The sequence below is a fragment of the Vulpes lagopus genome, chromosome 19 (genome assembly GCF_018345385.1).
Source record: "Vulpes lagopus strain Blue_001 chromosome 19, ASM1834538v1, whole genome shotgun sequence".
Lineage (NCBI taxonomy): Eukaryota > Metazoa > Chordata > Mammalia > Carnivora > Canidae > Vulpes > Vulpes lagopus.
Window position 1 is genome coordinate 225115 of NC_054842.1, and position 25633 is coordinate 250747.

Below are 25633 nucleotides of genomic sequence, written 5' to 3' on the forward strand. Positions count from 1 at the left end.
TAATGGTAAACAGGAGACAAGGTATGCAATCTTGCTGGGGCCCATCTAGTCATCAAGAGGAGGCATGCAGGGTGGGTCCCTGTGCAGCCCTTCCCTGGCACTGTGCTGGGGTCTACCTTTGCCAGAAGCAGCCACCATACCTGGAATGCTGGGACTTGGGAGCATCTAGGGGAATTCCATTCGTCATTTCATCTTCTGTGTTCAGGGCAACAGGTCACATGACTTCATCCATGCTCCTCTGCATGTGGATGACATCAGGGCACATGGCCCCAGCACTACCACCCCCATGAGAGGGCTTCACTCCTCTGCAGTGAATGGTGAATGGAAGGGCAGCACAGGATGTGTGTGTTAAGTTCTCTTTTGTTAGGACTGGATCTTTCCTATCTTAGGGTTCTGAGGCACGCAGTAGTCTATAGAATGATGGTGAAGTAGTAGAGTAACATTCCCTGTCAATTCCAAAGTCTTCTGAGTAAGAAGCCAGTGCTATGTCAATCCTGTTTATGGTTTCAACTCTTTTTTTTTTTTTCTTAAGATTTTATTTATTCACAAGAGACACAGAGAGAGGCAGAGACACGGGCAGAGGGAGAAGCAGGCTCCATGCAAGGAGCCTGATGTGGGACTCGATCCCAGGACCCCGGGATCACACCCTAGGCCAAAGGCAGATGCTCAACTGAGCCACCCAGGCGTCCCTATGGTTTCAATTCTGTATCCCTTACATGAAGCTCTACACAAGGACTATTTTAAATGGAACCCCAGAAAACAGGGAGGGCACAAATCTGTAAAACTCTTTATAGATACAACTTCTTGGAATATATCTGAGGGTGTGGCTTTCAGTTTTATTTCACTTCTGATTCTGATTGGATTGACCTTGATTCTGCTGGGTATTTCCCCAATAGTTACATAGACATATACTTTGTCACCTGCAGGTGCCTGAAGTCTTTTGTGGAGAGTAGACGTAAATCATTATTTATTTGCTCTCTAAAGAACTTGACCGGTGAAAATTGGCCCAAAAGTAAGTGTGGTGAGCTCAGCATATATGGCTGAAATCTGACCTAGCAGAGCCGTGCTCAGGGTGGCCCGGGGCTATGGGCTCCACCTGTCCCCTTCCTCCTGTCTAGTGTCTCATCATCTATCATCTGACTTCTTATCAAACACCGCAGCCCTGTCTCCAGGATCAGCATACTACGTCTTCTCCTCTCCCCTGTGTGATAAACAGGGGTCACCACACCTGGAGGCCTGGGTTCCCAGCCTGCCCCTGACTCAATCACCCCAAAAGTGGCAGCATGCTCCCCTGACTTCCCCAGCAGGAACTAGTCAGCTCTCTGCTCCTCCCCTGCCCTCTAGAGTCATTGTGACTAGAAGCTCTTAAAGGCACTGTCCAAACCCTTCTTCCGTATATATTCCCAAGACAGTAAATAAGTCAAGAAGTAAGTAGCTGAGGTTACTTTTTATTGATTAAGATAGAGCAGAACACGTGTACTACATACTTGTGCATTTGGAGAGCAATGAAAAGAGAAGAGTTACAGTTATTTAGTTGTTCAAAAAAAGCCCCAGAATCCTTCTCTGTCTCCTGGGATCACCAGCACACAGGGGATGTCACTTGAGCAGGGCCAACCTTCTAAGGCTTAGGAGCTCTACAAGGGAATAGGGGAGTTGGAGAGGGGGCTAGAGCAGGTCTTCTATACATCCTGGCAGCTGGACTTCACCAAGGAGGTCTTGCCCAGCCAGGGGACAGTGTATACCTGGAAAGAGCAGAGCGTTTTCTGTGAAAGGAGAGAGAGAAAGATAATTAGGGTTACAGGAAAAAGCTCAGCCTGGAGAAGTCAGAAGCACAGGTGAGAAAGGGTGGTGGGATTCTCAGCCCCCACCCTGCTGAGCCCCAGAACGCTAAGCAGGGGTTTGCAGTGACCCCACCCAGTCACCCCACCCACTCCTTAAGTCCAAGACATGGGATCCTGTCTCCTAACTCTAACCAGCAGGATTCCACCAGCTCATTCCCCCTGCACATCCCTTTAAGGTGCAGCCTGTACAAGATCACAGAGCCCCTGAGGGACAGGGCGCTGCCCCCAAGTCCTCTGCATGTCCAGTGGGCCAAGACTAAGACAGGTATACAGGGACAGGGACCAGAGTTCAGAAAACACCCAAAGACACAGGGAATATGGGTAGCTATGGGAGGGATACGGCTTCCTCCACTGGAGTGACTAGTATTTGGTGAGAAGAGCAGGATCAGAGGGTTTGGCTGCTTATAGGTCTCTAATTCTCTCTAATCTGTTCAGATGGCCAAGATTGGGATTAAGAGGTCATCTCTCTTTCCAGCAAACACCCCAGAGTCCTCCACAAGCAACAATCCACACAGTGCACAATGCCCCAACTCATCAGCTAAAACCCACTTATAAACTCAAATTAGTCATGTGCACACACATACAACCTTCCCCCACAGGTACCCTGACACCTGCACACCCACATCCCAAGCACTCATATACAATGCATCTCACAGGCACATACCCTCATCAGGTGTGGCTGGTCATGAAAGGGACAGTTGTCCAAGTTGGGCTGGGACTTGGTACATGTTGTTCGTCCAATCTCCACCTCCAAGAAGTAGTTCATCCCAGACACAACCTGTACATGTAAAGAGCAGGATTTGTTTACATCTGCCAATTTCACACACACGTAGTTACCTTCCTGCTTTGGGGGGCCCTCATAACAGCATTCATTGTTGTCAAAGCAGGTACCTTGGAATACCACAGCCACCTTCTGAGGGCTGGCCCAGCAGCTGTACCCAGAGCCTTCTTGTAACTTGTTCACAGAGAGGCTCCAGGTCTCAGGCAGCCTGGCAGGAGGAGAAGCAGGAGGATAGAAGGTGGAAGCCAGGGACCAAAATTCTGTTACCTGGGTTTAGGAGGGAAGGTGTGCTTTGGGAAGCCAGACGGGAGCTGGCTGATAAACCTCTCCAGTTCCAGGAGCCAGGGAAGGGACTAAGCACACAGCAAGGGATCTGTGCTGAAACAGCGGATCCGGCTCAGGAAGATGATCATGTGACGGGTACATCTTAGCTTAATTCCAATTAATAGGGTCAACCCTATACATTTTCACATTTCCTCAGTGTAACAAACGTTTATTTATTCCCTCATTTCGCAGTAGGAAATGAGAGGCCTCTCTCTCGTTTGTGTTTTAGCCAAATAAAACCCTGTCCCTGGAATGCCTGCCTTTTACGTGTGATTTTTGATGGGAGTATTTCTGAAGTGTGCCACACATCTGCCTGTCTTCTACATTTGGCATTACAGGATAGATCTTTAGAACTTGGAGAAACATGGGATGAGGACCTAGGACCAGGCTCCACATCTTATCTGGTGGAAACACAAGCAGGTCCCATGATCCCTCTGCTGTTACTTTCCCCAATGAGCTGTGATGCCAAGCCAGTGTTGCAATGGAGAGGAACAACTGGGGGGAACCTAGGGAGCAGGGAGCACACGTCCATCCAAAGCACTCAGCACCAGCCACAGCTGCAGGGGAGAAACGGTCTGTTCTGGTCCTGCCTTGTGAAGTTTCAAGAGAAGGTGGAAATGCAGGCATGCACTTCCAGGCTTTTGTTGCTCTGAGGCTCTGTTCTGCTCTCCATGAGGCCACAGATCAGCTGGCCTGAATCCTAGGCACCTTTACAGGATAAGCACAAAGCCCAGGGCCCTTCCTGACACCCCCTCCCACCCCCTTCTGGACTCTGGTGACTATGCTCCTTATCTGACCAGAACTCCAGGGCAGGCTGGCAGAGGCAGGGGTCAGGAGCAGTCCACTCAACTACTCCCTGGGTGATGGTGATGGGGGGGGGTGCATATTGGGACGGGGACTGTGATGGCACACATGAGAGGCTATTCCCGTGGACATGCCCTGCGGAGGGAAGCTTTCCACCAGGATGTCTGGACAGGTCTGAATTCATATGACAGACCCTCTGCTCTGAGATGCACTGGGTACCACAGCCCAGCTCACTGGCCCATCTGTGTTTGCTGACAAGCCTCTGTCTGGATGCTCAGGGAGCAGCCAGGGCCCCACTTGAGGGAAGATGTTTGCCATGGGCCCTAAACTCCATCACGGGAGGAGGACATGGAGGCCAGGTTAATTTAGGGGGTCCTGTTAAGAGGAGGCCTTAAGGAGAATGGGCCTCTTCTGTGTAACCCCAATCATCTCAAGGAAACATGATAGCAATTCAGTGTGCCCCAGTGTGCACCACAACTGGGTGGATCCTTCAAAAATGCCAAGGTCATAAATGGAAGGGGGTCCAGAGGAAAGGAGGCTGCAGGACTGTAAAGGACATCGGTGGGACAGTCAGTGACATCTGAATAAGGTCTGTGGAGTAGATGATCCCGCCAGCTTTGGTTCTGATTTCTAAAGTGTTCCTGTCGCTAGCTCAGAAAATGGCGCCGTTCCTCGGGAAAGCACACTGAGGTGGAAACTCTCAAAAGACTCAGAAGTACAGAAACACCCAAGCTGACACCCCTGTACACACGTATGCGCCCAATGGAAAGCAAAATGGTCAAACTCTAACACAGAAGGAATCTAGGCGTCGGGTCTACAGGGATCTTACGCACGGTGTCTGCTCCCGCTTTCTGGGTCTGAAATCGAAGGTCACGAGAGTGCCTAAGGGTCGTTCAGCGCCGAGCCAGAGGGGCGGCCGGGGGTGCCACGGCCTCCCCTCGCCCTGGTCAGGAGCTCGCAGTCGTGGGGCTGGCGCACGGGGTGAGGGTCCGGGCGCCCGACCCCCGCGAACACCAAGGGAGGCGGCGGGGCGCCCGGCGGCGCCCGGTGCTCCGGGCCGAGTCCGCACGGCGCTGGGCGGGTCGGCGGGGCCCGAGGACACGCACCTGCTTGCGGGCGCGCAGCACTCGCACGGCGCGGCTGTGGTAGGCGTCGTTGCTCGCCCGGTTGTACTCGCCCACGGCGAAGGCCAGCGCCCGCTGCACGCCCTCCTCCTGCACGTCCGCGTCCATCGCGCCGCCCACCGCGCCGGGCCTGCCGCCTCTCCTGCCGGCCCCGGGACTCACGGCCGCGGCCAGGGCCAGGGCGAGGGCGAGGGCCAGGGCGGCCAGCAGGAGCGGCGGGGTGCGCGGGCGCCCGGCCATGGTGCGCTCGGAGGCGGACGAGCTCCAGGGGGCGACGGCGCGAGGCAGCGAGCAGCGCCCGGCTCGGGCTCCTTTATCCCTCGGCCCCGGCCCCGCCCCTTCCGCCCGCCGGCCCCGCCCCTTCCGCCCGCCGGCCCCGCCCCTTCCGCCCGCCGGCCCCGCCCCTTCCGCCCGCCGGCCCCGCCCCGCCCCTTCCGCTCCCAGCCGCTCCGCCCCGGCCCGGGCCTTGGCCGGCGTCTAGGGCCGCGCCAGCTGTCGGCAGCTTCTCGCCCGGCGCCTCGGCGCGCCCCCGGCCTGCCCCTCCCGCCGCGGAAGCCCCGCCGGCTCCCCTAGCGGCTCCCGGGCTGGCTCACCCTGTGGGCCCTGCCCCGACTCCGGGTGCGGGGCCCCCTGGCTCACGGGGCTCCTGCAGAAGGTGTCAGTCCTCCCGGGGCCCGCGGTGCGAGCGACCCCAGCCCTGCCTCCGGGGAAAGGGGAGACAGCGGCCCGCACGCCCCGCACGCCCCGGGGGCTCAGGGCTGGGGCCCAGGCCGGGCCTTCCCGGAGCAGGGGGCGGTGTAGAGGCCAAGGAAGACCGCTCTGCTCCGGGGAACGCTTGCAAGAGCTGAAAGAACTCGCCGTCATCGGGCAGGAGGTCCCGGCCCCCTCCTCACGGCGCACTCACCTGCCCCACCCGCGCGCCCGGGAGGCGCTTCTCCCCGCCGCGGGGCCCCGGCCGGTCCGTGGCACGTGGTGACGAGCCGTGGCGGTCCTGTCGCAGGGCGACCCAGAACATGGAATGGGAACTACGTGTGGCTCTGCGTCTTCTAGTGCGGTAAAAAGAGACAGACGAGAATGACATTTTTTTTGTTTGACCCAGCATATCCAGACATTACGTCAACATACACAGGCGATTATTTAATGGGATATTTTTATGTTCTCTTGTGCGTGCCAAGCATTTGGAATCCTGTGTGTGTTTCACACTCAGAGCAGGTGTCAAGTCAGATGAGTCTCATTTCAAGCACCCCATGGCCAAGCACCGCTGGTGGCTGTGACGTTGCACAGCACAGATTCAGGGTGTGTGTAGGGTGGAGGGCAGTGATCAGTGATCACCCTCAGGGAGTGGCAGGTGTTCTGTTGGAAGTGAAATAGAAGGGATTGCTAGAAAAAGGTGCTACTGAACATGGTCAGAGAGACCTGCTGGGGAGAAGACGCAGGTCAGCAGAAACCTACAGGTCAAGAGGTCTGCTGAGACCATGGAGAGACACTAAGACCTGGACGTGGTAGCTGGGTATGGTGTGGGCTAACAGATCCTGCGGTCCAGGACTGTATACATCTGTGCTCCAATATGGCCTCAGGAGGGAGCGGGCAAGGGCTTTCTTAGTTACAGAGAAAGAAGTAGATACACAGAGCAGGGAAAGAGGGGGCTGCCCCTAGCCAGGTGCTTCTGAGCAGTAGTGGCTATCTCCTGAGAGTAGGGGTGGGCTTTTACTGTGGTTTCCCCACCCACGCAGGACACCTAGTCCTCTAGTCTTTGAAGGGTGTGTTGCACAGAGGGTAAGCTGAAATGCAAGGGACTTTTTCATCTTTTGTTATTAGGAAGGAAGTGCAGGGCACCCAAATAGCCAGAGCATGAAGGCAGATGTGAGTGTGGTAGAGGGTTGTGATTTAACACATGCTATTACACTGCCTATATATAATTCTCTATTAGGTCTCTGGCATGTGCCAGATCCCTAATCCTAACAGAGAGTGCCTGTAGAAGCTACCAGAGGACCTATACTATATCTGATGATAAGAAGTGGAAGGCTGCACATCCACCTCAGCTGTTTGAATGACCTGGGGCAAATGTAACAAATTGGGCGAGGCGGGCTTCTCTGTTAACAGTAGTGTCTGGGGGTCAGAATCTACAGGGATGAGCAAGCTTCAGTGTTGATACTTCAACCTGGTTTAAAATGATGGAGCAGCCCATGCCCTCATCTGTAACCTCCAGCTTCAAAGATAAGCTAGCAGAGACCCAGAGAGAAATAATGAACTCAAGACTGAGGCACAGGGCTTCCAGCACTCGTGTACCACGAAGGAAAGAGCACATGTGTCCAGGAGGCAAGCATGTTTCCCTTCTGCCAGATGAAGAGAAAAACCCTTTACACAAGGCTGCTCATGTGGCCGTTGATCCCATGATCTGAACTAGTAGAGAAAGAAAGTGAGAGAGTGACAGACATTCTCTGTAATATATAAAGAAGTGAATATTTAATAGTACTATAATAAATGACCAAGTACATAAAACAGCACCTAAACTAGCATGTCAAGTTGACCAAGAATTGAGTTTCTGAACATTTAGGCTTCTAAAACTTGCAGTGAAAACTTGGTGTAAAGCATTTAGGGCTCTAATAGGGATTGATTCCTTGTCATTATAAAACTGTGATGCTCACAGGCAAGCCTGTTGACCTGTAGAAAGCCGCTGTAGAAAAAGGCAAGAGAGAGTGCAGTGGCCAGTATCTATTTTGCATTTGCATAAGGAAACAGATAATCCTTTGGAAGCTTTTGCTCAGGGTCCACCTATTGCTTTACATTAGGAGTTACCATTTAATTTCACAACAGTACACTGATCCGAGCAGCTCTGGTGTCTGCAGCACCACAGCCAGTGGGGGTGGGGGTGGGGTGTTGGGGGCAGGGAGAGGGCTTCCAGGGACACAGGCCTGTGGCTTGTGCAGCTGGGCGCTCTGAAGTCTCTCTGAGCTTGAGCCCTGGCAACAAGGAAAATAAAAGATGGATCTGAGTCAGGTTGAGCAATCCCCTTGGGATCTCTATATGGTCAGTTTCCTTTCCTAATCCATGCTGTAGTTGTTGCTCTGCCATCCCTCTCAGTGTTTGTGCAAACTTGAATTCCAGTTTCTTTTGCAATCGTCACAGGGCAGCAGAGGGATTCCTGCTCCAGCCTGGGATAGCATTGGAACTGGTGCACTGGATGTTGGATCTTGACCTCTGAGGCCACTGAGGGCAGCCCTGCTCTCTCCATGGTGTCCCTGGGCTCTCCTTCCTGCCACTCACAGAGGAGCTGGACCTAGTGACAAGGACTGACTGAGTTTTAGTGATGCTCCTCCAAGCTGCCTCTCCACTAAAGCTGGGCCTTGTCCAGTCTTATCTCTGCCAGCTAGCCTGCTTAACCCTGTCCTAGTAAGAATGCCCTTAACCTTGGTATCTGTTCAAGTTCATTACCCCTACCTTTGATGGCTAGTCCTTTGAGAGAGTTTTAGGTTAGTGTAGCAAAAATTACCCCCTCTCCCTGCCCCCCTCCCCACCTTGGATGTGAAACTCTATTTATCCTAGCTGTCTTCAGAGTTGAGCTCAGTCTTTCTCTCCTGTTTGGATAATCTTGACCCCTGTTGCAATAGTATTGAATAAAGTCTTCCTCAACATTTTAACAAGTATCCGAATAATATATCTTTAACACTGGCAACTGGGATCCCTGGGTGGCGCAGCGGTTTGACGCCTGCCTTTGGCCCAGGGCGCAATCCTGGAGACCCGGGATCAAATCCCACGTCGGGATCCCGGTGCATGGAGCCTGCTTCTCCCTCTGCCTATGTCTCTGCCTCTCTCTGTGTGTGTGTGTGTGTGTGACTATCATAAAACAAAACAAAACAAAACACTGGCAGCCAACCAGGCCAGTGCTCTGTGCTACCGCTGGTTTGTCTGGAATGTAGTGAAAATACTGTTGACAAGTAGGAGCCAAGGGGCATGTGATGGTGGAGGGGAGTAAGAAAGGAAGGGGAAATTCAGAGGCAGATGGGGTGGGCAGACGGGGAGGGCCCAAGGTGAGGGGAGGAAATCCAGAGGGGGATGCATTTTCCCTGACATCATATTATGAACACATTCAAATGTGCAACAAAGTCAGAAGAATTTTATAGCAAACATTCATATTCCCACCACCTGAATTCTAGCATTAATATTGTACTTTACTTACTTATCACATGTCTATCCACCTGTCCATCTCCCTATTCATCCATCAACCTATCTTGTTTTCATGCATTTTGAAGTAATTTAAAGACATCAGTATATCTCACCTCTACACACAAGCATGAATAACATGGACTAGAGGTGAATATTTATTTACAATTTTTCATTTGTTGTAAAATTTACCTATAGTAAAATGCACAAATCTTAAGTATACATTTACTTTATGTTAACAAATGTGTAGCCCTATGTAACCAACCTCCTATCAGGTATAGAACATGACTATCACCCAGAAAGTTCCCTTATTCCCCTTCCCAGTCATTTTGGGCCCTTACCTCCAGAGACAATGGCTACACTGATGTTATTCTATTTTTTCACTATAGATTAGTTTTGTATATTTTTAAAGTTCACATAAATGGAATTCTATGTTATTGACTTCTCTGGGTTTTTGTTTTGTTTTGTTTTCACTCATCTTGATGTTTTTGAGATTCATCTCTGTTGTATAAGTTGTACATAGGTATAACTTTCAAAAAGGATTTATCAGTAGCAGGCAATGCTGTTTAATTGATTGCATTTTACGGACAGTAGAACTTTCAGAGCTGGAGTCAATTCTCTCAAATCCTGCCTCTGCTTTATCAAGTAAGTTGGTGTCATCTTCTAAGTCTTTTGTTATCATGTCAACAATCTTAATAGTGTCTTCAGCAGGAGTAGATTCCATCTCAAAAACCACTCTCTTGGCTTATCTGTATAAGTTTTACCATGAGATTGAAGCAACTCAGTCTCATCTTCTGGCTCAAACAGTAACACCAAAGATCCCTGATCGCAGGTAACCAGAATAAGTCTGAGAATAATGAAAAAGTTTGAACTATTTCAAGAATCACCAAAACATAACACAAAGGGAACAAATGCTGTGGGAAAATGGCACCAACAGACTTGCTGCATGCAGAGCTGCCACAGACCTCCAGTGTGAAAGATGCAGCATCTGAGAAGCACAATAAAACGAGGTATGCGTGATTGTGAGGTCAGCCTTGGATTGCCACAGGGAGCCTCCTCCAGAAGAGTCTCTGGAAGGTCTCAAGCATGGCACTAAGACAGTGCTGCCACACCAAGGAGGCCAACCCTGATTACCTGGAATGGTGGCTTCTGCTTTTCTCCCTTTTTCCTTTTTAACCTCCTCTCCCCTGCTCTCCTCTCCCCTGTCTTCCTCCTTTCCTCCTTCTCACTACTTTTAGTTTTTGGGAAAAAGCACCATGAGTAGTGGAAAAACCTGATTTTAAAAGACAAAGCGGGACTCCTGGGTGACTCAGGGGTTCAGCGTCTGCCTTTCGTTCCAGGCGTGATCCTGGTCCTGGAATTGAATCCCGCATCAGGCTCCCTGCTTGGAGCCTGTTTCTCTCTCTGCCTCTCTCTCTGTGTCTCTCTTGAATAAATAAATAAAATCTTTTTTTTTGTTTTAAAGAGCAGATTTATCCAACTCTTCCCCATATTTGAAAATAAAAGTTCTCTATGTTTTAATCCAACTAGTACAACGTATTTAGTATAAAAACAAATGAGAGAACAAAAGTATGAAGAATATAAATTATGTGTGTGCATGTCACTGAACCTGGGTACTGAATGTACTTATGCAGGGTTTACCACATTGATCTCATGTGATGATTGTAATTCAATGCTGCTTTTCTGCATTGTCATTATGTCATGAACATTTTCATGTGTTAAATCATTTTTGAAAACTCTGCACTATCAATTAAGTGTCTATGTTGCTAAGGTTAGCTATTAATAAATAAGTTATCAATCAATCATACTGATTAATAAGTATTCAGCTAGTTATTCCATAGCTTAGCTTTCTTTCTAATGCTAGACATTTAGACTGTTCACAGGCTTTCCAACCCTGCAAAATGACTAATAATGTGATACACACTAATATAGGAAAAAATATCCAAAAAATATTTTGGATTTTTTTCTTCCTAGAATTGAAAATACTAAGTCAGAGAACAAGAATTTCCTGTCCCTTTCTAGATCTTTCTAGGTGAACTAATAATCAAATTGACAAGACAAATTAACAGGAGAAAATTAAATTTAACTTTGCTTTTTTTAAAAAAAATGGTTATTTATTTATTCATGAGAGACACAGAGAGAGGCAGAGACATAGGCAGAGAGAGAAGCAGGCTCCCCATGGGGATCCCAATCCCCTGGACCCAAGATCAGGCTCTGAGCCAAAGACAGCCACTTAACCACTGAGCTACCCAGGCATCCCTCAAATTTAACTTTGTATGTATCGGGAGTTCGTACAGATAAAGAAATTACAAAGACAGGGCTGAAGTCTAGGACTTCAAAGGGAAGGACTATAATTCTCAAGGAGAATGAAAACGAATGTTTGGTAACAAATGTTAGCTGGGCCTGCAGAAACATGTTAATCAATCATGGGACACAGAATATGTTAATCAAACGCATCTTGCTAGGTTCCTCCCTGTCATACCCAGTTTATATCAAAATGTAGTTATTTATGATGATAGCTCTCTTCCTGCAGCAGGCCTTCCATCTTTTAGTCAGTTGCAGGGGAGGTAAAGAGCTTTCCTTCATATGCTAGGTTTTGATTGCTTAATTCAAAATAATCTTAACTGCAAAGTGATCCATCTTGGAGTGGCCTGCCCTTGGCCCCACAAAGGTTACAAAGACTTTTTGGGTACAGACTGTCAAAGTTCCTTAGGAAGATATGTCTGACTTACACAGGTTCAAGTACTAAAGACAAAGTTCTTGGTCAACAGCAGCATTTTGTGCTTATTTTACTTGCGAATATCTACAAGTGCAGTTGTCCTCAGTGCTGTGATGCTGGGCCTGAGACCCTGGCTGTAGGCCACTTCCTCCTACTGCTACGATCTTGTACCTGAGTCACACCATGGCAGAGCCACCTTGCACTCATTTATCCTCCATGAAAAATGGTCTCATTGGATTTATCGATTGCTGATTAAGTACTCATGGCATGGAGGATGTCAGATACTGACTTTAGAGACATCAGAGTCAGGTCCTTCCCTCCAGAAGTCCTGGGGCTGATGCAGAGAAACACGTATAAACAGGTACTTCAACCCAACACACTGCCCCAGATTGCAGGGACATAGAGACCAGGGTTCCAGATTCTGACTGGGGTGTCTCTCCAGGGTTCTGTGCAGATAGATTAGAAAGGGCAGTATGATCTTGATTCTTTTCTTATTTCCAAGACACCAGAAGTGTTGCTTATCTTTGCTGGTCGACATGTGAAGAAATTTTTTTAGGTCTGACATCCTTGAGAAGCTCATCCAGGCCTGCTCTAAGGGGTTTGCCCAGGCTCAAGCCTTGTACCACTTTTTACCTCTAGCTGCACCCAACCTTTCCTTTGGAGTCTGGTTCAATCTTGTGGCTTTAACGCTAGCTCTGCATCCACTAGTGCCACCAGCTAGCCCCAGCTCAAAACCACCACCTTACCTCTTTTGATGGTGTGATTTATAATAAGAGAGGTGTATTTGGCTGTAGTCCTTGATTCTGGCACAAAGCTGAAAAACCCTTGAAATTTCCTAACTGATGAGAACACAAAAGTGTGTCTTGTGATGTTATAGTGGTAACTTTAGGAATCAATCATGACTATGTTATGAACCCTCCATAAAATCCAAAAGGACCAGGTTCAGAGAGCTTCTGGTTTGGTAAACACATGGTGACTTGAGATTGGTCCGCCTGGAGAGGTGATGGAAATTCAGAGCCCTCTCCCCACACCTGCCCTGTGCATCTCTTCCATCTGGCTATTCCTGAGTTAGAGCCTTTTATGTTAAACCATTGAATGATAATGTTTCTCTGAGATTTGTAAGTCACTTTGGCAAATTAATCAAATCCTCAAAGGGAGTCATTCGAACCTCTAATATCCCCCTGGGTGGTCAGATGCATAAATGATAACCTGCATGTGTGACTGGCTTCTGAAGTTGCGGGGGGAGGTCTTGTAGGACTGAGGTCTTACCCTATTAGGTCTGATAATTTAGCCAGGTAGATAGTGTCAGAATAGAGCTAAATTGAAGGACATTCAATTGGTATCAGAACTTGGCTTGGTGGGGTAGATAAAAACTCTGCACATCTGAATTGGTGAGCAGAATTATTGTTATCAGGATCCTCCTTCTGAATCCAGCTCATGGCCTTTCTACTTGGGTGGCCCAATACACTCCAAGATGCCCATGCCCCAAACTGCGCTGTGGGTTGGGCACCTCCCTGCATCACTCAGGTGTTCTCACTTCAGTAGTAGATATTCTTAAAAGGCAGGATTAAACTCTTTGAAATTTTCATCTCCCTTCCTCCACCTCCACATCATCCTTCTCTTTGTTTACTTGTTTTTCCACTGCACCTTCTGTTTGGTGGGATTATACTGTTTCTCCTTTTCTGTCTCCTGTTACAATGTAAGCTGATTTTTTTTTTCTGTTTTCTTCACTACAATGACCATTGCCTGGAACATAACTAGGACAGGTAAGTATTAGCTGAATTAATGCATGTACTGGATTAGCGCTCTTAAGGTTGTTTTTGTTGTTTATGAAAAAAATGAAGTCAACATTTCCTCCTAAGATATCTTATGTCTTCTATAATGAGAGTTCATTTCAGTAAGACAGAGATGGGAGAACCCCCAAGGGATGTAGAAAGAAAAAGAAGTAAAATTGAAGAGTAGGTTCTTTTCCTCAGAGGGTATGTGATGTTGTTTGTGTGAGTTTTGTTAAGAAGCCTCTTTCATGACCTGAGAGTCCCTTGGCAAATTCTACTCATAATGGCAACTTTTTGGTTTGGCAATAAGTTGTAATCTTTGGGCCTTAAATATACTTATACCTTAAATATACTCACATATATTTAAGTATACTTAAATATACTCACTGGTGGTGTGAAATGGGTCAAGACAGTAGTTTGAAGCCAGGAGTTAGAAGTCAGTGCTAAGGCTGAATTATACCGAGTAAATTATTTGAAAAGTGTCTATTTAAAAGGGACTGGCAGTTGCTTGTGCTGTGCAGCCTGGCCCTGAAGAGGAATCAGGACAAACCTCAAGGGGTACCCAAGGAGGGGGCCTGCTGGCTGCAACTCTGGGACAACTCAAGGCACCCACATTCCACCCAGGCCTAGCCTGGTCCCATGTGCTGCCTTCTGCTATTGAGTCACCGCAGAGGGTCACTGCTCCTACACCACTGGGTGTAGGAGGACCTGGCCCTCGGGACAGAACTTGGACCTTAGACTGTTCCACCTTCCTTCCCTCCATTTCCACCTCCCTCCCTGGCCTCTGCCATCCATGGTCTCTGTGTCCTGCATGACTAGGCAGGACTACCTCCTGACCCCACTCTGTGGTCCAAGGTCACTTTCCTTTGTCCCCCTCTGGGGTCAGATCAAGGAGAGTGGCACACAGCCTGCTTGAGGCTGACATCCCTGAGAGCTGTGTCTCTGAGAGGCTGGTTCATGGTCTAGCCAAAATTCTTTCCCTGACACAGAGCAGAATCCTCTGGGTGCCATTTCAGAGTTTCTGGTCACTATTCAGCAGTGGGGTTCAGGTGTCCTTATTTTCCCTTTTTCAAGTGATTCTAGAGCAAGGCAATGAGCATAAAAAGTCATGGCCTAAAGGTCACAGGAAACTTATCCTGACTGGGCCTGAAAATCAGACTAAGGTGTCCTCAATCAAGATGTCAGGGACTTCTGGCTGCACATTTCTTTTAAGCTTATGCCAGGACAACTCAGAAGCTTTGTTTGAGATGTGACCCAAGATTGGTCCTCAGATTGTGGTGGGAAGTGAGCAGCAGAGGTGGGTAAATTCAGGGTCCATGGAGCAAGGGTGAAGCTATGGCTACAGATCTCTGTTTGGACCCAAGTGCCACATAAAGCCTGACTGAAGTTCCTAGAACAAGACAATCCTCACTGATGGATGAACAATGCATACGTTCATGCTACCACATATTTTTAGTTTTTACAAAAAGCACCATTCACTGAGTCCTGGCTACAGTTCTTATGAAAATCACAGACTGGCCCCAAGTGCAAACTTCTTAGGGTACATGGTGGTGCTTGGAGCGGGGGGTGAGGTGTTGGGGCCAGTCTCTATAATTCCGGTCCTGAGACAAATACTGTCCCTGTTGACCAGCTGAATGGTCAGCAAATATTACCCATAATTTATCAGTTAGTTGTTCTCAGTCTGGCTCCTGGTTCTGCTGACCCAAATTCCCTTGATGGATGAGGGTCTGAGGGCTGTACAAAGTGAGGTCAAGGCACCCTTGGCAGGAAGAGTCATCTTATGAATATGAGGGTTTCTTCCTAAAATCACCACCATGGTGTTTAGGATATTAATTCTCTCTGACCTTGAGGCGTAAGAATGAGTAGAAAGAGGGTGATGGTGCAGGACAAGAACATGGGGATTACCTTGAAAGGCAGGAGTGGGATAGAGGGCAGGGGGTGTAGGATGTGAGGAGGAGGTAGGGAAGTTAATTCTTTGAAGGTAACTCCCTGTTTATGGAGAATTGTACCAGGTGTCTTAATATGTACTTCCTTATTTCATTTACACACAATCCTGGAGTATTACCCATGTTATGGATATGAAAATAGAGAGGTAGAGAAAGTTAATACATCTCTCATACTCATTCAGTCAGAAGGGAGACATAATTCTGTCCAACAGTGCACAGTCCAAAATGTGTTCATGCATTTCATATAATATCATGAAAACAATGGCCATAACTTAATCATGATTAATTACAGTAAAGGCTGTAGTCATTTTAAACCTAGTAATCCCAGTTATCTCTCAAAAATCCATGGGGATTTTCCCCATGGGGGAAGCTTTTACCAAAAGCTTTTTTCAGGTAGTTTAGTTAACTTTTGGCAAACTTATGCTACTGAAGCAATCTTAATTATTTATATCCTTAGGCAAGCATCACATTTTATATTAAGTTTCTGTGCTGGACATTTGCAGCTTTAGTGTTTAAGTTTTGTGCTGTTCCTCTTTGGGGTTCCGCCTTGTGTGCTTTGTGAAGGAAGTTGGAGCTCCATCCCCTGCTATGCAAGCTGAGCAAGCCAGACACCACTTCCTGCCTCTTGGAAGGAAAGACAGAGACACCTGTCTTTGGATTGGGCAACCAGACATTCTGACTCTACATTTTAAATATAGATGATACACACTGGGACAAGGACAGCTTAAAAGAAAGTGGGGCTGACTAGTGTCCATGGCAGTTGTGCAGTGCTGATGGGTGCTGCCCATTACCCGACGGTGCTGTGGCGTCTCTGCTGCCCAGAGGAGGCAGCATCTGTAGCCCTAACCAGGCATTTCATGAAGTGGGACCTTGGTGGTCATCAGATTGCTGAAGCCCTCAATCTGTGCTCATATGCTGAGCGTGACTCTCCAGGCTTCCCCTCATAGGGTTGTCAGGAAAATTAAATGTGATAATATTTTCAAAATGCTTAGAACAGTGCATGGCTTTTGTTAGTTGTTTCTTTCCTTCCTTCTACCTTCCTTCCTTCCTTCTTACCTTCCTTTCCTCTTTTATTCCTTTGTTCTTCCCTTCCATTATCTATCTTATTATCTATCTATCTATCTACCTATCTACCTATTATCTATCTATCTATATCATCTATCTGTAACATTTGCTCTTCAATTTTATCTTTCATCATCCCGTAAAAATTGAAGAGTTGTAAAATTCTCTAAATTATTTTTACAATATCATCCCAACTGTCCCAGCTATAAGAAAGCCCATGGATGTCTCTTGACGGAATTACTTAATGGTACTCCCACTTCCTCTCCTTTGCCCTCCAACCCACTACACAGCAAGGTAGATTGTGGTTCTTGGCTAAAGCCTTCAATGTATTCTAACTGTCCTTCAATTAAAACTCTACTTAGTACCTGGCTGACATATGACATTCTCTGTGATCTTGCCCCTTATATAGCTCCTTCATGCATCCCACAGGCAGTTGGATTTTGGCCTGGCCTGGCATTTGGGCAAGAGCATAGACTGTATGTAGACATTTGTGTGTAATCTTGTGTACACTGGTCCTGAATCTCCTTGGGTCCTTTGGAAGGATGATTCATTTTTTTTAAGATTTTCTTTATTTATTCATCACACACACACACACACACACACACACACACACACAGAGAGAGAGAGAGAGAGAGAGAGAGAGGCAGGCAGAGGGAGAAGCAGGTTCCAGGCAGCGAGCCCTGGAACTGACTGGGGAAAAAAATCAGAGAGGAAGACAAATCATGAGATACACCTAAGTCTGGGAAACAAACTGAGGATTGCTAAAGGGGAGGTGGGTAGGAGGACGGGATAACTGGATGATGGGCATTAAGAAGGGCACATGATGTGATGAGCACTGCGTGTTACATGCAACTGATGAATTATTGAAAGCTACATCTGAAACTAATGATGTACTATATTAGTGTACATCAAACTGAATTTAAATAAAAATAAAAAATAAAATAATCCTTTTATGCTCTATCAATGATATTTTCTTTATATTGACTTTAAATTGTATATTTTACTGAATATATCTAAGGAAACACATAAAGCTAGCAATAAATGAATATGTGATCTTCCCACCCCTCCCTTCAAAAAGGAGTTACAGACCAATATCCCTGATAATATGGATGTAAAAATTCTCACCAAGTTACTAGCTAATAGGATCCAAAAGTACATTAAAAGGATTATTCACCACGACCATGTGGGATTTATTCCTGGGGTACAAGAGTGTTTCAATACCCACAAATCAATTCATGTGATACACCACATTAATAAAAGAAAGGACAAGAATCATATGATCTTCTCAATAGATGCAGAAAAAGCATTTGACAAAATACAGCACACTTTCTTGATTGAAACTCTCCACAGTGTAGGGATAGAGGGAACATATTTCTACATTATAAAAGACATATATGAAATACCCATAACAAATATCATTCTCAATGGGAAAACTGAGAGCTTTTCCCCTAAGATCAGGAACATGACAGGGATGTCCACTCTCACCACTGTTCTACATAGTACTGGGAGTCCTAGTCTCAGCAATCAGACAACAAAAGAAATAAAATACATGCAAATTGGCAAAGAAGAGATCAAACTTTCACTCTTTGCAGTTGATGTGATGCTAATGTAGAAAATCTGAAAGATTCCACCAAAAAAAATTGCTAGAATTGATATAGGAATTCAGCATTTTTGCAGGATAGAAAATCAAAATCAATGCACAAAAGTCAGTTGCTTTTCTATACACTGACAATGAGGCAGAAGAAAGAGAAACTATTGTACCAAAAACTATTAGCTATGCAAGAATTAACCTAACCAAAGCAAAAAAGGATCTGTAATCTGAAAACTATAGAACACTTATGAAAGAAATTGAGGAAGACACAAAGAAGTGGAAAAAAATCCCATGCTCATGGATTGGAAGAACAAATATTGTTAAAATGCCTATGTTACCCAGAGCAATCTACACATTCAATGCAATCTCTATCAAAATACTGTGGACATTTTTCACAGAGTTGTAACAAATAATCTTAAGATTTGTATGGAACCAGAAAAGACCCTGAATACCGGGAATGTTGAAAAAGAATGAAGCAATTCAATATTTATTCATTAACAGAAGATGGAAATAGAAGGAGAGATTTTTATAGAGTTGTGTCAAAGTCCCTTAGTAAAATATTTTGTGAGAAGGTAAAAACGACATGGGTTAAGGGAAACCCTTTCATCCACAAGGTGTATGGACAGATAAATGGAAAAGTCAAAAAGTCAGTTACAAAAGTAACAGGAAGCAATAATAATTCTCCCATATGCAGCTTTAAAATATGTAAACAATGATTTCTTTGACCAATGCTTCTCATTCTTTGGAAAATCTTGTTCTCTAGATTAATAGACTATCATACCTTTGGTCATCAGAAAGAAGAAAACATCCTACTACCTGGAGGACTTAGCCCATTTCACCCAGAGAAGCAGCTTGTGCCTAGAAGGACAGAACTTTAGAGGAAGCTGGACATTCTGGACAAAACACCCCTCATCTGGCTGCACTTCAGGTTTCCTTGAAGATAGGACCTGGGTGCACTTTGACTGCAGACCTGACATTGACATGTTTGCACACAGCCACGCTTTGCTCTGTGTCCCTCAGAATACTGCTCCCAAACTCCTTCCTCAAGCTTATAGTAACTCTCTTCTGTGCTTGGTGTGATGCTCCAGGTTCCTCTGGGGTGACTTCATTCTGTTATTGCAACATGTCAAGAATTGTGACTTTACTGACTCTAGGCTAGTTTTGGATGAGCTGGTTTTGCTACAACATATGTTATTTTTCTGGATGTGGTGATGTTTGTAGTCCTTAAGAGCATCTTAGAATTAGTAATATAAACCATGATTTATTTTTCCTCTAAATAAATATGACTTTTGTACTTTGATATTGGTAATACTGTGGCATTTTTTGGTAAAGACAGCCCCTAAATTTTCCATACCTTTACCCCCACAGCACCTGCTCAGCCTTAGGCCATTACACCCAATGTTCATCCACCCATGGAAGGATCACATCTGCTTGTGCTCCCATCCTGCAAGGGACTCATGCCCCTTTTTCCAGGGACTTGTCTATACTGAATTGAGGGCATTTCTTATCTTTTGAGTTTTAATCTTTTATCACTGACTTGTGACATTATTTTTGCTCAAGGAAGCTTAAGAGGCATAACATTTTCTCCTTTACATTAGTCCAAAGTGGGTCCTTTTTTTTTTTTTAAATTTTTTATTTTTTTATTTTTATTTTAAATTTTTTTAACTTTATTTATTTTATTTTTATTTTTATTTTTTTATTGGTGTTTAATTTACCAACATACAGAAAAACACCCAGTGCTCATCCCGTCAAGTGTCCACCTCAGTGCCCGTCACCCATTCCCCTCCAACACCCGCCCTCCTCCCCTTCCACCACCCCTAGTTCGTTTCCCCGAGTTAGGAGTCTTTATGTTCTGTCTCCCTTCCTGATATTTCCCAACATTTCTTTTCCCTTCCTTTATATTCCCTTTCACTATTATTCATATTCCCCAAATGAATGAGAACATACACTGTTTGTCCTTCTCCGATTGACTTATTTCACTCAGCATAATACCCTCCAGTTCCATCCACGTTGAAGCAAATGGTGGGTATTTGTCGTTTCTAATTGCTGAGTAATATTCCATTGTATACATAAACCACATCTTCTTTATCCATTCATCTTTCGATGGACACCGAGGCTCCTTCCACAGTTTGGCTATTGTGGCCATTGCTGATAGAAACATCGGGGTGCAGGTGTCCCGACGTTTCATTGCATCTGAATCTTTGGGGTAAATCCCCAACAGTGCAATTGCTGGGTCGTAGGGCAGGTCTATTTTTAACTCTTTGAGGAACCTCCACACAGTTTTCCAGAGTGGCTGCACCAGTTCACATTCCCACCAACAGTGTAAGAGGGTTCCCTTTTCTCCGCATCCTCTCCAACATTTGTGGTTTCCTGCCTTGTTAATTTTCCCCATTCTCACTGGTGTGAGGTGGTATCTCATTGTGGTTTTGATTTGTATTTCCCTGATGGCAAGTGATGCAGAGCATTTTCTCATGTGCATGTTGGCCATGTCCATGTCTTCCTCTGTGAGATTTCTCTTCATGTCTTTTGCCCATTTCATGATTGGATTGTTTGTTTCTTTGGTGTTGAGTTTAATAAGTTCTTTATAGATTTTGGAAACTAGCCCTTTATCTGATATGTCATTTGCAAATATCTTCTCCCATTCTGTAGGTTGTCTTTTAGTTTTGTTGACTGTATCCTTTGCTGTGCAAAAGCTTCTTATCTTGATGAAGTCCCAATAGTTCATTTTTGCTTTTGTTTCTTTTGCCTTCGTGGATGTATCTTGCAAGAAGTTACTGTGGCCAAGTTCAAAAAGGGTGTTGCCTGTGTTCTCCTCTAGGATTTTGATGGAATCTTGTCTCACATTTAGATCTCTCATCCATTTTGAGTTTATCTTTGTGTATGGTGAAAGAGAGTGGTCCAGTTTCATTCTTCTGCATGTGGATGTCCAATTTTCCCAGCACCATTTATTGAAGAGACTGTCTTTCTTCCAATGGATAGTCTTTCCTCCTTTATCGAATATTAGATGGCCGTACATTTCAGGGTCCACTTCTGGGTTCTCTATTCTGTTCCATTGATCTATGTGTCTGTTTTTGTGCCAGTACCACACTGTCTTGATGACCACAGCTTTGTAATACAACCTGAAATCTGGCATTGTGATGCCCCCAGCTAAGGTTTTCTTTTTTAAAATTCCCCTGGCTATTCGGGGTCTTTTCTGATTCCACACAAATCTTAAAATAATTTGTTCTAACTCTCTGAAGAAAGTCCATGGTATTTTGATAGGGATTGCATTAAACGTATAAATTGCCCTGGGTAACATTGACATTTTTACAATATTAATTCTGCCAATCCATGAGCATGGAATATTTTTCCATCTCTTTGTGTCTTCCTCAATTTCTTTCAGAAGTGTTCTATAGTTTTTAGGGTATAGATCTTTTACCTCTTTGGTTAGGTTTATTCCTAGGTATCTTATGCTTTTGGGTGCAATTGTAAATGGGATTGACTCCTTAATTTCTCTTTCTTCAGTCTCATTGTTAGTGTATAGAAATGCCATTGATTTCTGGGCATTGATTTTGTATCCTGCCACGCTACCAAATTGCTGTATGAGTTCTAGCAATCTGGGGGTGGAGGCTTTTGGGTTTTCTATGTAGAGTATCATGTCATCGGCGAAGAGGGAGAGTTTGACTTCTTCTTTGCCAATTTGAATGCCTTTAATGTCTTTTTGTTGTCTGATTGCTGAGGCGAGGACTTCCAGAACTATGTTGAACAGCAGTGGTGAGAGTGGACATCCCTGTCTTGTTCCTGATCTTAGGGGAAAGGCTCCCAGTGCTTCCCCATTGAGAATGATATTTGCTGTGGGCTTTTCGTAGATGGCTTTTAAGATGTCGAGGAAAGTTCCCTCTATCCCAACACTCTGAAGGGTTTTGATCAGGAATGGATGCTGTATTTTGTCAAATGCTTTCTCTGCATCTAATGAGAGTATCATATGGTTCTTGGTTTTTCTCTTGCTGATATGATGAATCACATTGATGGTTTTACGAGTGTTGAACCAGCCTTGTGTCCCAGGGATAAATCCTACTTGGTCATGGTGAATAATTTTCTTAATGTGTTGTTGGATCCTATTGGCTAGTATCTTGTTGAGAATTTTTGCATCCATGTTCATCAGGGATATTGGTCTGTAATTCTCCTTTTTGGTGGGGTCTTTGTCTGGTTTCGGAATTAAGGTGATGCTGGCCTCATAGAACGAATTTGGAAGTACTCCATCTCTTTCTATCTTTCCAAACAGCTTTAGTAGAATAGGTATGATTTCTTCTTTAAACGTTTGATAGAATTCCCCTGGGAAGCCATCTGGCCCTGGACTCTTGTGTCTTGGGAGGTTTTTGATGACTGCTTCAATTTCCTCCCTGGTTATTGGCCTGTTCAGGTTTTCTATTTCTTCCTGCTCCAGTTTTGGTAGTTTGTGGCTTTCCAGGAATGCGTCCATTTCTTCTAGATTTCCTAATTTATTGGCATACAGCTGTTCATAATATGTTTTTAAAATCGTTTGTATTTCCTTGGTGTTGGTAGTGATGTCCCCTTTCTCATTCATGATTTTATTAATTTGAGTCTTCTCTCTCTTCTTTTTAATAAGGTTGGCTAATGGTTTATCTATCTTATTAATTCTTTCAAAGAACCAACTCCTGGTTCTGTTGATCTGTTCCACAGTTCTTTTGGTCTCGATATCATTGAGTTCTGCTCGAATTTTAATTAACTCTCTTCTTCTGCTGGGGGTGGGGTCTATTTGTTGCTTTTTCTCTAGTTCCTTTATGTGTAAGGTGAGCTTTTGAATTTGAGATCTTTCCAGTTTTTGAATGGATGCTTGTATTGCGATGTATTTCCCCCTCAGGACTGCTTTTGCTGCATCCCAAAGATTTTGAACGGTTGTATCTTCATTTTCATTAGTTTCCATGAATCTTTTTAATTCTTCCTTAATTTCCTGGTTGACCTTTTCATCTTTTAGCAGGATGGTCCTTAACCTCCACGTGTTTGTGGTCCTTCCATATTTCTTGTTGTGATTAAGTTCTAATTTCAAGGCATTATGGTCTGAGAATATACAGGGGACTATCCCGATCTTTTGGTATCGGTTCAGACCCGATTTGTGACCCAGTATGTGGTCTATTCTGGAGAAAGTTCCATGTGCACTTGAGAAGAATGTGTATTCAGTTGAGTTTGGATGTAAAGTTCTGTAGATATCTGTGAAATCCATCTGGTCCAGTGTATCATTTAAAGCTCTCGTTTCTTTGGAGATGTTGTGCTTAGAAGACCTATCCAGGGTAGAAAGAGCTAGATTGAAGTCACCAAGTATAAGTGTATTATTATCAAGGTATTTCTTGAGTTTGGTTATTAATTGGTTTAAATATTTGGCAGCTCCCACATTCGGGGCATATATATTGAGGAGTGTTAAGTCCTCTTGTTGGATAGATCCTTTGAGTATGAGATAGTGTCCCTCTTCATCTCTCACTATAGCCTTCGGGGTAAATTTTAATTTATCTGATATAAGGATGGCAACCCCTGCTTTCTTTTGAGGACCATTTGAATGGTAAATGGTTCTCCAACCTTTTATTTTCAGGTTGTAGGTGTCCTTCTGTCTAAAATGAGTCTCTTGTAGACAGCAAATAGATGGGTCCTGCTTTTTTATCCAGTCTGAAACCCTGCGCCTTTTGATGGGGTCATTAAGCCCGTTCACATTCAGAGTTACTATTGATAGATATGAGTTTAGTGTCATCATATCTATTCAGTCCTTGTTTTTGTGGATTGTTCCACTGAACTTCTTCTTAAAGGGGAATTTTAAGAGTCCCCCTTAAAATTTCTTGCAGAGCTGGTTTGGAGGTTACATATTCTTTCAGTTCCTGCCTGTCTTGGAAGCTCTTTATCTCTCCTTCCATTTTGAATGAAAGCCTTGCGGGGTAAAGTATTCTTGGTTGCATGTTCTTTTCATTTAGGACCCTGAATATATCCTGCCAGCCCTTTCTGGCCTGCCAGGTCTCTGTGGAGAGGTCTGCTGTTACCCTAATATTCCTCCCCATAAAAGTCAGGGACTTTTTTTCTCTTGCTGCTTTAAGGATCTTCTCCTTATCTTTGGAATTTGCAAGCTTCACTATTAAATGTCGAGGTGTTGAACGGTTTTTGTTGATTTTAGGGGGGGATCTCTCTATTTCCTGGATCTGAATGCCTGTTTCCCTTCCCAGATTCGGAAAGTTTTCAGCTAGGATTTGTTCAAATACATATTCTGGCCCTCTGTCCCTTTCCGCGCCCTCGGGAACCCCAATTAAACGTAGGTTTTTCTTCCTCAGGCTATCATTTATTTCCCTTAATCTATCCTCATGGTCTTTTAATTGCCTGTCTCTTTTTTCCTCAGTTTCCCTCTTTGCCATCAACTTGTCTTCTATGTCACTCACTCGTTCTTCCACCTCGTCAAGCCTCGTCGTTAGGACTAACTTTATTTATTTATGATAGTCAGAGAGAGAGAGAGAGAGAGAGGCAGAGACACAGGCAGAGGGAGAAGCAGGCTCCATGCACCGGGAGCCTTTACCTTGAGGACAGGGACATGGTAGCCACCATTATTACCATGGGGCAGTGACCCAGTGACCTGAACCTCCTTACACCAAAGAAGTAAGAGCACCAGGAAGTAGCTCAGTGCCTGTAGCCAGACATGCCTGATCGAAGTTACTCACCCTTTGGCCTCCCCCACCTCGATCCTTTCCTAGATCACAGCCCTGTGCCTTAGCCATGGGGCATTGCAGGCACCCTTCCCAACTTGACACTGGAAGCCTCTGCCCCTGCTCTCATTTACTTGAAGTGATCTTGCTATCTGGTTATGATTGCCTCTTTGTGACCCTGTGAGGGCTGAGAAAGCCTAGCACATGATCTATTTTTGTCAAGCAGGATTTATACCTGCACAGAATTGGGACAGTTGCTTATATGTCTCTTCTTTTATAGCCTGGAGTGCTTAATCCTAGTCCTAAGAGGTAATATTTTAGCATCAAGCTTGTGAAGGCCATCATTAGTTATAAGTACCAAGAAGTCAATTAGATATTGGGAAGTCAGACTCAGTAATAAGAAAAACAGCAATGGCCCCTCTGCAATCTGAGAAGACTTGAACTTTTCCACGCCTTTCTCAGGAAAATCCATATAATAAAATCCAGGTTCACTCTGTGTACTCTGTCTTGTGGTAATAATATTGTGCACAAATATTAAAGAAGAACCAGCTAGTATGTAGTTCATTGGAAGCCAGTGGTCATTCTGTCATATTAAGGGATAGTGACTAGTTTGGCATAGGTTATGAATCCAGGTATTTGAGTAGCACTCAATGGCTGTGTGGCATGGTTTCCACCTGGGTGATTGGACCACTGCTTATGGGATTTCCCTGGGCGTAAGGTAGAATCTGCCCCATGGTTATGGTGGCTACCATGTCCCAGTCCTCAAGGCATGGTTGCTGTCCATAGGCCAGGAAGGTGTTAGAGTGCACATAGAAGCCATTAGCT

The 25633-nt window shown here is 45.2% G+C and overlaps 1 protein-coding gene and 1 long non-coding RNA gene across 20 annotated transcripts in view; one reads left to right on the forward strand and one right to left on the reverse strand.

Moving 5' to 3' along the window:
* Positions 1-1428: 1428 nt before the first annotated feature.
* On the reverse strand, positions 1429-5181 carry CST3 (cystatin C). The gene is made up of 3 exons (XM_041733689.1): positions 4857-5181; positions 2506-2619; positions 1429-1763 (listed from the first exon to the last, which is right to left on the reverse strand). The coding sequence occupies exons 1-3, from the start codon at positions 5112-5114 to the stop codon at positions 1680-1682; spliced, it is 456 nt and encodes a 151-aa protein (XP_041589623.1). The 5' UTR covers positions 5115-5181; the 3' UTR covers positions 1429-1679.
* A 109-nt stretch (positions 5182-5290) lies between these two features.
* The window catches only part of LOC121478588, a 109437-nt gene continuing 89094 nt past the window's right edge, over positions 5291-25633 (forward strand). For all 19 annotated transcript variants that reach the window (XR_005984528.1, XR_005984527.1, XR_005984526.1 and 16 more), the window contains exon 1: positions 5291-5928. This is a non-coding gene — a long non-coding RNA (uncharacterized LOC121478588). The remainder of the gene's footprint in view (positions 5929-25633) is intronic.